The following is a 16,897-nucleotide window of genomic DNA, read 5'->3' as shown; positions in this document are numbered from 1 at the left end:
AAATGTATACAAACATGGTAGCAGTAGTAATAATACTGCCACAAGTACTTTTAAGTTTCTAAACCATGTTTCCATGCATTTTTATTACTTGGTTACGTGAATCAGGTGAATTCACAACAGTGACAATTCTAGCCCCACTGCAAAAATGAGGAAATACAGTAACAGAGATTGACATGCTCAAGTTTCCCCTGGAAGTAAGAGTCAGAATAGTCACATCAAAACACTTTGTTTTATATGCAGAAAAAAAGAAATGTTCATAGTAACAGAAGAAGAGTGGAAATTATAATATTTGTACAGTGTGAAAGGGAGGGGTAGTGGGACTACGTGGAGAGCAGTTAGGACCAAGTTTGACATGGAAAAGTTGAAGGTGGGAAGAGGTTCCTGTAAACCACCAGGTGTCCTTAAGCCTCCGTGTCTCTACTGTTGTCTCCCTATGAAAGGGTTTGAAGTTCCCCTGTACTTGGAGAGGAAGCTTGTTTCTCTTGGGAGAAAGAATGACATCATTAACTCTGTAAACCAAGACCCTAAATCTTTCTTGGTGTGTGGCGAACAATTGCCCTTCTCTCTTCACCGTTTCAGCCAAGTTTTTCAAGGGAATGTTTCTGTTCTCAATGCTATTCTTCTTTGCTTGATTAGAAGCCTCTTATTTAATTTTCCATACTGTATTATTTTATACACAGCTAGCTTTTCTGATTTAGTTAAATCCCATAATTAACTTAATAAATGTGAATCATTTATAGCAACCCAAAGAAAACCTAGGGGAGTGAGGCAGTCACATGAAGAGAGAAAGTAAGCATGTGATTCTAGATCTTATCTTAAGACCTAAAAATGTATTTGGAGCCCTGTCAATATTCCTGAATTCTTTTGCTCTGAAATCTTCCTTTGTGTTTCTAGCAGAGAATTCTTCAGATAGTTTCTTTTTTTTTTCATTTAGCTTCAGGTTTATGCACTTAGGAGTAAATCCTTTTTCAGATCTATCAGTATAGCCAACATGGGTTCTGACTCATCAGGGTGATACAATATGGACCATTTGCTTTATTGTTTTTCCTCTAATCAACTAAAATGAAACTGGATGAGATGACTAAGTAATAAGACTGTCTCTCCCTACCCATATCTTCTCCTTGATGAATTTGAACAAATAATAATATTTGAATTACAACTATAGTTGACAAAATGTTTTCATGTCTGGACCCTCACTTGATCTTCAGAACAGAGACCTATGAGTCTAAGAGCATGACAGCCAGGAAAGGGCTTGGGCACTGGTTTTTAAAATAATTATAATAGAAAACAGACACACTAAAAATTCGTATACAGGATTGGCCTCATTCCCTTTCCAAAATCAGCAATTTGTACTGGCTTCTCCCCTCTTGTTAGTTCTGGGTGATAATATTATTATCTGTCTTGTTTTGTTTTTTACAGATAAGGAAACTGAGCTAAATATTTATAGGCAACGTGACTTCCCAACTTTGCACTGGGGCTCTATCCAGGTCTTCCAATAACAAACCAACCTTCCCTATGACTCTAAATGAACGAACCTCATGCACATCTCTTTGCTCACTCACAATAATTCTGATTGTCAGTTATCAGAGTATGAAACCACATTACTATGGCTTATTTCAGTATGTTGACATAGGTTTTTGGATGTTTTATTTAATTTTTATTTTCTCATGTGTCCTTTTGTCCTAATTTTTATTTCTACTGTTCCTTCTTTTTTTATACCTAATTAATCATCCTTCTGAAAGTTTGCTAAAGAGTGGGTAAGTGCATTTTCCTTTTCAAATAACAATGTTTTGCATTGTTATTTTTTGTTAAGGAAATGTGGAATAGTTCAAATGGATACTAAAATAATCTAATAAATGTCAAGGAGCTGGCATATAATATTTTGTGTTGAAATCACTTTTCCTTTTTCCCTGGCATTGACAGCAGATTTTTGTTTGTTTTCACATTACTATTTAAATTTAATCGACAGCCACGGTTAGAGAAATTGAAAAACTTAGCAGCGGTCTCAGTACAGGCTGTCAGCCTGGGTCTGCTTCCCAATGAGTAGAGAAAATGAATGGCTTGCTCAAGGATTCAGAAAGAGACACTTTGCCTGGACACTGAGACAATACCTGGAGATAAAATAGGGGAGCTCTGAGGCATTAACCCAAAATACCCGAAGGTTTCAGAACAGTTTTTGCAAAATCAGTCACAGTGTCTTGGTCAAATTCCCTTTGGAATGATTCCTCTACCTAAGCCACATGCCCCAGCAGTTTTCCAAAGATAATTTTCATTTCCTGTACTAAATCATTATGGTACCTTTCTTTGTAAGATCCAGATGAACACACTGCTAGGCTGTTAAGCCATCTACACGTGCTATCTGTAAAGGTGTGTATATATCTATGCACATGAAAGGCATCGGAAAGCCTTGGGTGAAGAACAAGGAGCCTGGTAATTTTTTTAAAGAGCTTCAGATCTCTCTTCATCAAAGACCTGGAGTCAGGATCTTACAGATATTCCTGGGACTAAAGAAATAAACTGGGTCTGCAGGCCAAGCTTTATTTATAAATTGCGTTGTCTAAAAATTACTGATGGGTGCAATGCCATCACCTCCCAAACATGCTAATATTTTGTCTTTCTGTGTTCTTTAGCATCAATACCATTCAAAAATAGATGAACTAATTGAAGAAACTGTTAAGGAAATGATAACACTCTTGGTTGCAAAGGTAACCTTCAGCTTCAGGTGAAATGTTTCATTGTAACATGGCTTTGTTATGTCTGCATTTCCATTAAAATGTAACACGTTAAAAAGTTGAGCTGGATACTTGCGTGTCTCGGGAAACAAGATTGTACATCACCCAGCCTCAGCTCTAAATGATTTTCCGATGATCTCAAGCCGTGTGAAGATAAATTGATGAAGTGGCATATGTTAACTTAATAGGAATTTGTCCCCAAACGTTGTACTAGGTTATGCGGGAAATGTTTGTTTTGTTTTTCAGCACTGACAAAGTTAAATTTTTAAATACAGAAAGTTAAACGGTAATAAGGAATTCTGCCATCATGAAAACCCCTTTTCCTCTAGTTTCACATGCAGTGAGAGTCATAATAAAACATAAAAGTCAGATAAAGCTATTTCAGTCACCCTCATGAATTATAGAATTTTAACTAAGTAATGCTGAATGGGAAGACATTTATATTTGCCAGTGCTAAACTTCTGTTTCCCCCAAATTACTGATAAAATACAAATAAAAATAGATTGGATTAAATGTAGTGCTAATATGTAACGTAAAAACTGCTTTGCGCAGTTTTGGATTTTAAAAAGTGCATTTAATATTATCGCATGCTATATGCAACTCAATAATATTTTGTCACTTTGCACTTCTGTAACACTCTATATTTGCAATCACATAATAATGAAGAGAAAGCCGGATAAGTCAAATATTTCCATGTAAAGGCAGTCTATTCCTTTCTCCGAAGACGGGAATCAAATAATAGAATGCAGAAATGAACAGAGGGCTCAATCCCGGCCTCTGTGTGGTTGGGAAATGTTGTTCATTATTGTGAACAATTATAGTTTGAAATAATAATTTTTTTTCTTTTTTGCTGTTTTCCTAGTTCGTTACTATCTTGGAAGGAGTACTGGCAAAATTATCGAGATATGACGAAGGGACTTTGTTTTCTTCTTTTCTGTCATTTACCGTAAGTAAAGAGCTGGTTTTGTTTTCCTTTCGGTTTTGGTTTGGTTTGAGGGAGGGGTGCTATTGTGTCATTTTGTTTGGGGTACCTGGGTGTAAATTACAGCCAACTATTAATGTGTATGATATTAACACTAAGCAAACAAGCAGGACATTTCATGATAGCCGGTAATCCAACATCATTTCTATTTCATTTGTGAATGTACAATATGCATGTATGTATATGTACACACGCACCTCTGTATGTATGTATCCAAACAGTTGTCTGCCTAAGGCCGCCTTAGCTATCTCGAGCAAATTACTTAACGTGGGCCACCAATTCCTTGTCTGCAAATAAAGAAAATTAATTTTAGGGATTGCAGATGGAGACCCACAGGTCAGATAGGGTTGCAAACATGTTTTGTATGATCCTCACTGTGTTGAGTTCATTCTTCTTAACTGAATTAGTTACCCACATTTAAAAATCAGGAGAATTCACAGAGAAGTCTGTATTACAGCAGGAGAGGCCTGCATATGTGCATCACAACAGCCTGCTGGAGCTGGGTCTAGGTGGTCTCCGGTGGTCTCTGTAGGCTGGACATGTGTTTGCAAGCCCTTCTCTGGCTGTTTCGTTCATTTACATACCTATCTGGGAGCCATTTGAGTTCGCAACCTCTACAGTGGATGATCTAGTTCTTTACAAATTCTGATAGGCTCTGATTCTGTGCCAGAATTGGACAAGGGCATAGAAGTGAGGTGGAGGATACAGGGCAGAAGCCAGCCCTATTTTCTGTAGACAAATGGTCAGTGGAGATGGTCCCTGTAGAGGGGCTGGGTCAGGGGCCCGGTTCTCCCAGTCTTCCCCGTGCTAGGCAAGCACCACAGCTGCGTGCTTCCCTGTCATTTCTGACAGCAGGTTCCTGCTGGCTCTGAGACCAGCTGTTTTCCTCTGATAATGTCATAGGAAAGGCAACTTATTTAGGACCCACTATCTATGGGTCTTTAAAACAGCCTCATTATATGAAGACTCTCCCAGGTGGGTATTGAATGCCAAGACAAGGCCCCACACAGGGTAGTGGATAGCCTATCATTGTCTTTGGAATCCAACAGAACCGGGCTCATATCCTATTACCAATATTAATTAGTATTGGTAATTAATACCAGCTGTATGATCTCAAGCAGGTAGGTCATTCTCTCTGAGCCTCAGTTTTCTTATCTGTATGAGAGTGGAGGATGGATAATGTCTTCCATAATGAGCTTCTGTAAGGATAATAATGTAGGTGAAAGAGCTTACTATAGTCCTGGCTCATAGCAGACCTCAGTAAATGACAGCTATTATTAATAAAAGGTAACAGATATGATTATTGTAAGATGCAGACATACTTTCACGTGACCTCTTTCCAAATATACCCTGCTTTGATTTTTCCCCAACCTGTACATTAATCATCTTGGGAATTAAGGGAAATATAAACAGAAAACATTTAAAGTAGTTTCTAGAGAGCATCCATGTATCTGTGCATCCAGCTTATTTTCATATGCAGCTCTGACCTTCCCAGGTATAAGGATTGAACTCAATCCCAGAAGTGTGATGGCCCCAATGCCTGTAGTTTATTGGCCAAGGTGGGGTGGGAAGGGGATGGTGACAATAAGAATCCTATCCAATTTCACTCTGTAGAGCCACCCATAATGTATCACAGCTGAAAGGAAAGCTATCCAAACCCACTCCTTTCACAAACAAAAAAACCAAGGCCCAGAGAGGGGGAGTAATTTGTCTAAGGTCACACAGCAATGGGCAGAGTGGGGACAGGAACCTAGGTGTCCTGCCAGCTCTCCCCACCACTGAACGGCTTCCTGGAGAGAGTGGGATTCAGCTGGCAATTGCCTGGCACTGAAAGGCAGATGGGCAAGTGAGTGGGGAAGATTCATAAAGAAGGATTCAGGGCACATGAGTGGGAAATATTAGACAATGTTTCATTCCTCGGCGAAGTGGTGGAAATGGTGAAAAGAGACAGAATTAAATGCAATATTTCTGGAAAACGTTCCCCTGACACCCACTTACGACATTGCTTTCTTTGAGTTTTCATTTCGAGCAACTGTTTTTACTGCACTGGACTTGAACCCGTGAAACCCAGGAAAGCCCCTCTGCTCTTTACTGAGCAGAATTCAATCCACCAAGGGCCCCACCCTAATTACTGACTTACGAAAAGGACTACAGGAGGGTGGCCCAGTGGCAGCAATATCAAGAACATGGTACCAGGGAGTCTCACGGGAGGGTTAGAAACAAAGAAGACCCAGAGCATCCTGTGCAGAGTCTTCAAGCTGAAATTCCCATCCTCTCATCTCCCTTTCCTGAGACATTTTGCAGCCTCACAGAATGCCTAGCAAAGGCACCGTAATGCAGAACACTTTGGTGCCTGTTGCTGGGCCTGTAACTTCCCTTCTTAGTGACACTTCTCCCACACACTTGGCCATCTCAAGGCCAAAAGCACCCACTTATCATTTGCAGCCTATGTTCTCATCTCCTGCCAGTATTCCAGTATTAGAGAAGGCGAGCTGTGCTTAGAGGTGGCAGGAGTATCTCCACACATGGATTCTGAGCTCCTGCCCAAATTCCAAAGGGCCTTTGGAGGCTTCCTACAGCCCAGTTGTGTTAATTTCCCCAGAGTAGAGTAGAAGTAAAAGGGTTGAACAGAGGCAGCAGGTATTGTGGAAAGAGCTTTAAAACCAACGAAAGAACCAGCTGTGAGTCCTAGGACAACCTTGCAAAGGCGTGGAGATAGTGCCGATGCTCTGGCATCGTTTCCTTAACTCTGCTCCCATTTCTGATTCAGTTCTTCAAGTATTACTGTGCACTTACCACGTCCCCACCTCAGCAGGGCTGCCAAGTATGAGCCATGTGCTCTGCCCCCCAGAAAGCTGACGAGTATCGACAAATATGCCACCCTTTCCCCCTCTTTCTCCCGCTGAGCGCCTCCTTTCCTGGGTGGGCTTGATTTCATGGTCCAAGCCAGACATTTTGGAAAACGTCTGCAGTGGCACGGAGCAGGCAGGAATATTTATTTCTCGTCTCCATCTGCATTGCTTCCTCTCTTGGAGAGGAGCTGGGGGGAGGAGGGAGGATGAGATGTGGCTTCTTCGTGCCAGCCCGAGAGGCGCCCAAGCGCACCCTCCTCTCCTCCCTCACCAGCCTCAGCAGCAGTAGCAGCCTGGGATTTATGGAGGCAGGCGCCTTTCGAACTTTTGAAAGATCAGCCCAGTTGGAAGACACGATTAGCAACTATCCGCCCATTTCCCTTGACTGCAAGATGTGCATTTGTGTGGGACGCCTGTTTGGAAGGGTCCTTGTCTTGTGGGTAGCCTTGCGCTGTTCTTTTAGGAGGCCAAGAAGGGGGACAAGCAAGCAGGTGCCCACAACCCTCCCCCAGAAAGTCAAAATGCTTCCCTCAGTCCTGTCCAGGTGTTAACAAGTATGCTGATTTTGGAATTCATTCATTCATTCGTTCACTCATTTACCCAACTTATATTTACTGAGCACCTATGTGTCACGAATTGTGCTAGGTGCTAGGGACACAGCAATGATCAAGGAAGACGTGTTCTCTGCCCTTTTGGAGCTTACATTTAGTAAAGGAGACAGGCCATAAAAAAGGAAAGAAAATTATCCAGTGGCGGAAGCGTTGCACAGGACATGCACCAGAGGGCAAGAGAAAGTGGCGAGGGTGGAATTACTTCAGCTAGGATGGTCGGGCAGGATCTCTCTGCAGAGGAGATGTGAGCTCAAACTTGAAGGAGCCAGCCAAAGATAAAGACAAGGGAGAATCTTCCGTACAGAACAGCAGCTGCATTAGCCATGAGGCAGGAAAGGAGGAGGCATTTCTTGCAGGCTATTTTGGAGGCAACACGAATAGGGTTTAGAGATGGAGTGGATGTCAGGGGCGGACACTCGACTGGCAGGGGCAAAGGTGGAAGGCCCGAGAACCGTGAAGTATTGAAGAGCTGAATGAGTCTTGAGAGTTAGTGGGTACGGTAAGACAGCTCAGAGTAGGGGGATCTGGGCCGGACACCCAGTTCTGCACCTTATCATGGAGCTGTGTGACCTGGGACAAGGGACTACATCTTGGCTTTTAATTTCCTTCGCTGTAATATGATGATGGTTATATTAGATGAATTCAAAAGTCTAAAATAACTGTAAGAGCTACAGCTCCTACTCCTTAAACACTTGCTAAGTGCCTGGCACAAACCTAAGTGCTTTAAATGTATTTTTCCTGTTGAATCCTTGGAATAATCCCTTTCCAGCAACGCTCTTCTGCAGATGTTGAAATTGAGGTTCAGAGAGGTTAAGCCCCTCAGCTCCACCCGAGTGCTCCCTCCACTGAGCGCTGGAACCTCTGGAGCCCAGCCCCCAGCCCAGAGCAGAAAGGAACAATTATATCAAGTCCTCTGAAGCCCCCTAGAACTCAGCCAAGATCCTCCCAGGAAACAAATCCATTTAAGGTGCTCACAACATCACATGGAAGCCACTCGGGATAGGGAAAAGAAAGCGTATTTTAGAGCTGTCAGGAGCCCAAAACCTACTGTATGTCCATCCAGTCTTCTTTGTCTGAAATTACCCTCATCCACCCTACTTTCCTGTTGCCAGCATTTTAATTGTTCTGCCACTTAGAAATGAAACAAAGCAGATATGCTTCTTCCCACTGGACTCTGTGACAAGGGTTGGCGTTAGCGTAAACCAGCAGCATCGACTGCCTATGCACAGCTCCTGCTATGATGCCTTAGAAAAAGAATGCCACCTTGGTCAAAAGCCGGAACTGGATCAAGGGAATTCACTTCTGTTCGCAGAACATTTTGGTTAGGAAGCAGTTCGGATTTTAGAGTGGAGCGAATGTTCGTAGGGGTTTCTCTGAAGGTGTTTCATTTTTGCTTTGGCTTTAGGGCTTTTTACAGTGTGGGCTGATGATGGGTGATACAGACAGAGAGATTTTGGTCCTCCCTACAGAGGGTAACATCATCGAATTATCAGCTGCCAAGTTCATGTGATTTAAGTCAATTGGCTTCTGTGTTTCAGAGTGAAGGTGCCTGCCTTGGACAAAAGCACCAACTGTGGTAGTAATAACTGATAGTTATTTATCGAGCACATACTATGTGCCACGCACTGCGCGACAGGATTTACATGCATTTTCTCATTTGATCCTCACAGTCAGTCTATGTGATAGTTTTAATTATTATTCCCATTTTACAAATGAAGGGCGTTGAGTGATTTATCCAAAGTCACACAGCTACTAAGACTCCACCCTCATTTCTTCCCTTTATTATCAGCAGATGTTATTCCATAGATGCACAGAAACCCATAAATGAAATCAATCAGTAACTCTTCCAGGGACTACCAACTAACTGATATCATTCCTAAGGGAAAGAGTTATCTTACCAGCAAAACTAGTTTATAAATAATTTACCCACCAGCCAGCCAGTTTTACAATAACACCAAAATAACCGACATTCAAAATTCCCCACTTCCTTTGTGCTTTCCAGATAATCATCAGTATTACATTAGTCCTTCATTCAATGCATGTTTATTGAGTGCCTACTATGTGCTAGATAGACACTAGGGGCTTAGCAATGAACAAGAGGAACAATGCCTTTTATTGTACATTCTCATGAGGGAGCTATATTCTGAACAAGCAATTTATAAGAGTGGTGATAATTCAGAGAGAGAGAAGTAACCATTGCAGTACAATTGTAGACCAAAGAGACCCAGCCTCATGTGGGAGGCCACTGAAGGAAATGACATTCGAGCTAAGACTTCAATCTCAGAAAGTAGAATTTTGCTTGGCAAAGAAAAGAACAAAGAAGATACAAAGACCTGGAGGAAAAAAGGAAGGTCTAGGACATTCTAGGAACTGGAAGTTCCTTGTGGCTCAGGGAAAGGCTGGAGCAGGAGAGAAATGACAGGGATGGGATTAAAGAGCTAGGCAGGAGTCTGATCATGAAAGGGTTTGCCCATGGTATGGAATTTAAGGGTGGTAAGCAGGGAATTTGCCAAAATTGATTAATCTGGAGAAGTTGAGGGGTCATAGAGAGACCTGCTCTCTGTTACAAGCCAGTGCCAGGCTCATGGTCTTCTGATGTTGAAGTCGTGTGCCACCATCGGAAGGTGGCTCAATAAGCCACCATTTATTTCTTCTAATGTATTACGCTCACATGGACCAACAAAAAACATCATACCCTAAAAAGTTACAGAATTATAAAACACTGATCTGCCATGTCTTCTACAGACTTCTTTCATCAGCCACCCCCTAGTGTTTCAGAATTTGACATCCACTTTGGGATCCATGACAGATCATTTTATCGCCTAGTAGGACAGCCTTCTTTCCAGTTGATGTCTTGAAAATGTAGTTGACAGTTAACACACCTGCTGTCCAAAGAAACCCCTCAGTAGCTTTACAGAAGAAAAAAGATAAGCATCTAATGTTAACCATCTCCCTTAATATTTTGTAGTGGGCAGCTGAGTATCATTCAAAGCAAACATAAGACAGACACCATATTTTCTTCAGACTGTGAGGTGCTACGTGACCAGATCACAGAAATGCCAGCTACCAAAGAGATACCTAACGAATATGTACGTAGCTTCAAACAGGAAACAATTGTTGTGAAATTAAAAGTTAGAGATTCTACCCTGACCTCCAAACCACATGCAGTGGGAAGCTTATCACCAGAAAGTTCAAGAGTGATTAAAATAAAAATAGAGATGTGATCATGAAGCCCAGACTAACAGAAATATGGGCAGGTTATTGACCATTTCTGAGCCTCAGTTTCTTCATCTGTAGAGTGGGGATGCTGATAGCTACTTCAGAGAGCCACTGGGATAATTAGAAGTAAAGTGAGCAGTAGGCATAACACCTGGCATGTGGCAGGCACTCCGTAAATAGCCATTCTTAGCCTTACCGTCAAATTACACAAAACTGTAATAAGGTTTAAATGACCCTGATGCTTTTAACTGAGCATTTTCCCACCTGTTCAGTCTTAGTATACCAGTCATTTCTCCTATAAGCAACTCAAACCATTATCCATAGCAAGATCGTATGACTTATCTTTCAGCATATTCTTCTATTCAAAAATTTGATACAGCAAAGATATTTTCCATTATGTTTAGTATATTTTCAGCATTTTGTGTTTTGTTTTAATTCTCCAAGAATGTTTCATTCACACATGGTCTCTAGAATACCTCTTTATTAATCAAAATATTTGCTTAATCAGAATTTAATATCCCATTCTCCAAGCATATTTTGGTTTGAATCAGGTTTATTTCAATGTGCACTGAGGTTTCTTGTTTGTCTAGTTCCATCCCTTATGATAGCATAATCTTAGATCAATTAACCTCTGACTTTACTGATCTGTAAAATGGGAATAATAAGATCTGCATTATGTGGTGTGGTTATAATTAAATGAGGAAATGGGGAATGGAATAAGCATTCAATACTTGTTAGATATTGTTATTATTGGATTACCAGTACAGTTAGATCACTAAATACTGAATATTAGAATCAGTTACTCAATCAGGTATCAGTCATGTTTTAAATGACTACTATATGTAAATTACTAGACTAGGAGTTATAGAGATAGAAACATTTAAAAAAAAAAACCTTATCTCTGTTGTCTGGAAGTTACTATCCAGAGTGCATCCAGTAGAAGGAACTTTCTAGATTTTCTGATCCAGTGTTTCCAGGGATGTGCTGGAATCCGCTCAGCTCCTACCTGCTAGTGAGGGCCAAACCTCTGCATCTCCCCCTATCCCCAAGGTTAGGGATGTCACATTGGTGGCCTGAAATTGACCATGGTGGGAGCATTTGGTGAACACTACCAAATAGGGCTTTACTTTTTGAGAGAGAGCCTTTCAGCAGCAAACTACTGAGGATTTCCCGAGCATGGGACATGTGCCACATGGTACCTGAGGTGACTTTCATGTTAGATGCTGCAAAACCTGAGCATTAAGACCAAGCACACTGTGAGAAGGTTGTATCCTTTTCAGTTCTGTTTCCATCCTTATCCTTATACCAAGGAGAAAGTTTCCATTTAGTGCTTGTCTTTCTTTCACATTTCTCTAAAAATTTCCAGTTTTCATATGTAACAGAGGGGGAGGCGGGACAAGGCCTCAGGCCAGCACTCTTAGCAGGCAACCATTGTCTTACCTAGAATTTCATAACTTTATATTGTATTTATTTTCACCCTTTTTCGTATTGATTTTTCATTTACAGTAGCAATATAAGTTGCCTTTTATAATTACTTTTAAAGTGGGCCAATTTAAAGAGGAATATTAACTAAGTATAGTACAGATGGCGCATGGGCTATAGCCCAAATCAGGAAGGCGGCATTGATGCCGGAAGTTGGAGAAGTACTGATACTTTCTCGGCACCTCATTTTGCAGTCGTAGAAACTGAGACGAGAGAAGGAAAATGACTTGCACAGCTGGGTTAGTAGAGCCCAGACCACCTAACTCCATTTGTTTGTTTTCCCCACTCTTTACCCGAGAAAACGAAAATCAAGGGGAAAAAAACCTGTCCACTGTGTAACAGACCAGGGCTGACTTTGGTAGATAAGCTGTCATTGGCAGTGTGACATAAACAATTCAGACCTTCAAGTGCAGCCTAAAGCAGCCTGGGGGAAAAGAGTAGGACCTCAGGAGTCCAGACGACGCCTTTGTTCAGAAACATCACTGTTCAGTAGCAACAGTACAGCCCTCTCTTGCTCAGCACCGAGGCCATGGGTAAGACGAGGGCTTTGTCCTCTTGGAGCTTGCATCCTATTGGCCTTCTGAGAGATGTTCAAAAGGCAAAGCAAAACCCAAAAATGCCAGAGGCAGGCCGGAGCCTCCATTTATAATCAACAAAAATAAGCCTACATGCCTGCCTGGAGATTTTACAAAATTAAAACTCTGCAATTTGCATTTCCGATTTTCTCCTAAAATCAGAGTATGTCATGTAAATTGACAAAATGAAAAAGAATACAACGTGGCCATAGAGAGGGCAAACCCTGTAGTCCAAGGGACCCACGTTGAAATACCAGCTCTGTGATGCCACAAGCTGTGGGTCTTTTTTTTTTTTTTAATTTCAAAATATTATGAAGATACAAACATTTAGGTTACATAAATGCCTTTGCCTCGTCCAAGCCAGAGCTACAAGCATGCCCCTCCCCCATACATTGCACTCCGCACCCATTAGTTGTGGCAAAGGACTTGAACCCTAGTCGTGGGTCTTTCAGGAAGTTGTTTAACCTCTGGGAGCCTCAGTTTCCTCATCTGTAAGTGATGATAATCATCAGGGCACCATTGTGAGGGTTAATTACTTGTAAATTACTTAGCCTGGAGCCAGGCAAACAGTAAGCTTGAAACCATTGTTAAGTCTCAGCAGCATCAGGAGGGTGGGTTTGAAGGAGCCCTTGAGTCTTGCAGAAATCCTCTCTGGGAATGAAGGATTGGGACAGAAATGAAGGAAACTGGAAGGAAAAACAGGTCTACTTCAATCAGGCATCTGCTCAGAAGCCCCGGGGGGTGGGGGGTGGGGGAGATGAGAACATACACTTCCTGGATCTAGTCTCAGAGCACAGTACCCTGAACAACAGGAGATGAGAACAATTCTCATCGCTAATGAGGCTGTGGCTCCTAATCAGAGCATGGAACAGAATGCTTTTGCTTAATAGAGATCACTTCCCTGCCTCTTGCCCAACTCTCCAGCAGTGCCAGCAGCCCTTTGTTTAATGAGAGGTAGGGACTTTGAGTAGTGTGGTGGGATGGGCTGTAGGAGGCATTATTACCCTCATTACTATGATAATAGTTTAATCACAATCAATATTTATGAACGTGCACAGAAGCCGTGCAATCAATGAGCAGCCCTGCAACTCAGTTTTCACGTTTTTGCCTAAGGACGCTTTGCAGGAAGGCCTGGGCTCTCTCCCACCTTCCCCTGCCCCCTGTGAAGCTCTGCGGTGGTTCTCAGAGGTCATTTCGGAATACCCATGCCAGTTACATAGTTAGATATGAGGTCTTATTTGTGAGAGGTGAATATTACAACACTTCTTGCTTTTTAAAATACTTCCACAGTTATTATAAGACTTTCTCCTTCACACATTGATACATTATCTTGTGGAAAGGTAGGGCAGTCCAGAGGCAGCTTGATACAGTAGAGAATCCTTTGAAGTCAGACCCACTAGGGTTCAAATCCTAGCTCTGCCACTTCTTAACTGTGTGCCCCAAGGAAAGCAACTTAACCTCTCTGAACCCAGCCAGTTTCTTCATTTGCAAAATGAGGGGACAAATTCTTATAGGACTTGAATAAGATAGTGTAAACTAAGCATTCAATCACTCGTAAATACATCCATGTTTTTATATATGACTAGATATCCGGTATTATATATTTCTATATTGTTTATGAGAAATATGAGCAATTTACTGCTTTTCCCAAGGTCATATAGCCAATAATAGAGAAAGCAGGAGTAAGAGTCATGACTTGGCCAATATTCTCTTTTCCATTATCTGAAATGTTTTTAACACCATTTCCATTTATAGGCAACTTAGGGAAGCCCTATTTGTAAACATCTTAATGTTTAACTCTTTTCTTTCGATTGCAAATCAGATTTTGAAAGCCAGTAGTCATTTTTCTGAGCAACGGACCTCTGTTGAGCTACTCATGAGAAATTTTTGGTGTCCTAGTTCCCACATCTGTAAAAACAGCGTTTATAAACTCTGGCCCTCCTAAAAAAGGGAAGTGGGGGCCAATGGCCTCATGATGAGTGTTGTGCGTCCATGTAGTGTTTAACCGGGTGCTGACACACACAGCAATGGGCCCAGGACACCATTGATCTTTGGCAAGCAGGTGAAGACAGTTTAGCCCCTCTGGTGACAGAGCTCTGGGAACCCGTCATGCCGTCTGTGATCTCAGATACACTTCAAGGGTTGTGTTTTTCTCCAGTCCTCAGAAAGTGTCGGAAGGGGCCTTCGCTGTAATTGTCACTTGGCCCTAAGCAGGAGCCACTGAGGTTTGCTCGACTGCTCACCCGCACACACAGTCCCAGTACAGCCACCCACGCGCACATTCTGTCTCACCCAAGCAGTCGGTCCCTCAGTTGGCACCTACAATTTATTCATCTTCCCAAGATGCACTTAGAGCATACAGATTATGTATCGAGGGGAGGTTCTGTTAGGTTTTGTTTTTGTCTTTGTAGAGGACATATCTCCAAACCATGATTTCATCAAACCAAAGACTTTGAGGAAGTTATCCCGGGAAAGATAGGTTCTTCCCACAAAATACCTTTCTCCACTAGAATGTTGAAAATTCTATCACTTTTGTATTTTTTTCAATAATTTTTTTGTGAAAGTAATATAAGCACATGGTTAAAAAATGAAATCGTACAGAAACATTCATTTTTTAAAAAAAGGCAATAGCTCTCTGCCCTACCCCTTTCTACTTTCAATTTCTTCCTTCAGAAGGGACCCTTTAAATAATTGTTTTATCCCCAGACCTCCAAGTACTATTCTTATATTGCTATTTCTTGATTGGCCTTAGAGATTATCTGACTCTCTGCTATAATAGATACCATCGTCCACTTCTCCTCTGCCCTCCTCCTGTTACAATCATACCAGTATTGGTGTTCCTCTCTTGGTACCTTTATAACTTTAAATTGTCCCCATCTACTTTTATTTCTTGTTTCCCCCTCAAGATGAGATTTTGACACTCATGCCCTTTCTCTTCCCCTACTTCGTTCTCCAATTAATTTCATGTTCTAACATGGGAACTGAAGGACACACCTCTTCATTCTTATCGTTTAGGAATGTAATAACCTCTATTTATGAATGTCCCTTGGGTCTGCAACAACACTGTCCAATAGGACTTTCTGCAATGATGGAAATATTCTATATCTGAACAGTCCAATAGTGTAGCCACTAGCCACATTTCAGCTGTGGCTAGTGCAACTAAAAAGTTGAATTTTTAATTGCATTTTGTTTCAATTCATTTAAATTTAAATAGCCACTTCTGGCTGTTGAATAGTGCAGGGTCAGACCACTCTTAATACACAAGTCCAATTAGCTAGAACAACCTGATTTTCCAGCAGAAATGATGATGATGGCTGACACATAGTTCTTACTATTCCCCAGGAACTGTTCTAAGAACTCAGTAACTCCACAACCTTATGAAGAATACTGTTATCCTCATTTTACAGGTGAGGAAAATGAGGCATGGAAAGGTTAAGTAACTTGTCTGCTGAGTAGCTGAGCTAGAATTTGATCCATGCAATCCAACTCCAGAGTCCGTGCTGTTGACCACTTCCCTGTGAACGGGCTGGGCTGGGGCTGGATATCTGATAATTATTGGCTTCTTTTTCCCAAGATGAGGGTCTCATCCTGCCGGGCTTCTCCATGTGGCTTGGGTTTCTTGCAGCATGATAGTCTCAGGGTAGCCACACTCACCTGACAGCTGGCTTTTAGCAGTGAGGAAGCAAAAGCTGCCAGTCCTCTTCAAGACTAGACTGAGAACTGGCCTGGTGTCCCCTCCATTCTATTCTATTTGTCAAAGCAGTCACAGGCCAGCCCAGATTTAAGGCAGATGGAGGAATAGACTCCATTTCTCAATGAGGGAGTAGCACACACATACAAGGGAGCAACAGAATTGATGGCAAGCCTCTTTGGACACAAGCTATCACAATGTGGACTGGACTTCAGGTCTGCATTCCCACACAGAGAACTCCATGTAGCCCCCTAGTCTCTAGGGATCTCTTCCGAAGAGGTTAGGCCTGAAGACCCAGAGACAAAAAATCAGAGAGAGAGGGTCTAGTCCACAACCTGGAACATGGCCAGTAAAGAAGAGAGGAAATAAGATGGCCAGGCCTCTTACTTCAGGGTCAATCACACGGTATTACCTGAAGCATTCCGATCATGAAACAGGGGCAGCGTCCCAAGTAGCAGATACATGAGGTTTAATGCATCCACTCACTGGGAAACATAACCCAGCCAGTGCCCTGAAACCTGACCCATCAAATCAGCCCCTTGGGAGGTAGAGGGAAAAGGAGTATAGAAATAGTACCCAACACTAATGAAACAATACTATGTGCCAGGCTCTATACAAAAATTTTTACATACATTAGCTTCTTTAACCCTTTACATACACTAAATGAATTAATACAGGTGAAATGCTTAGAGTAGTGTCCCACATGTGATAAACACTTAAGAAATCCATCGTTTTTTTAAATTAATAATCCAC

General features: G+C 41.8%; 1 protein-coding gene across 8 annotated transcripts in view; it reads left to right on the top strand.

The window, feature by feature from the left end:
• The window catches only part of CADPS (Ca++-dependent secretion activator), a 524,321-nt gene that overhangs the window by 457,207 nt on the left and 50,217 nt on the right, over positions 1-16,897 (top strand). For 7 of the 8 annotated variants that reach the window (XM_012642835.1, XM_012642705.1, XM_012642642.1 and 4 more), the window contains 2 exons: positions 2,631-2,705; positions 3,595-3,678. In XM_012642835.1, the coding sequence (XP_012498289.1) occupies positions 2,631-2,705; positions 3,595-3,678 (159 nt within the window). Of the gene's footprint in view, positions 1-1,742; positions 1,758-2,630; positions 2,706-3,594; positions 3,679-16,897 lie in introns of all 8 variants that reach the window. The other variant, XM_012642349.1, reaches the window with a different exon arrangement.

Source organism: Propithecus coquereli, unplaced genomic scaffold, assembly GCF_000956105.1.
Source record: "Propithecus coquereli isolate 6110/MARCELLA unplaced genomic scaffold, Pcoq_1.0 Scaffold1, whole genome shotgun sequence".
NCBI lineage: Eukaryota > Metazoa > Chordata > Mammalia > Primates > Indriidae > Propithecus > Propithecus coquereli.
The sequence above is the reverse complement of the archived record's forward strand: the minus strand, read 5'-3'. Positions and strand labels throughout refer to the sequence as shown.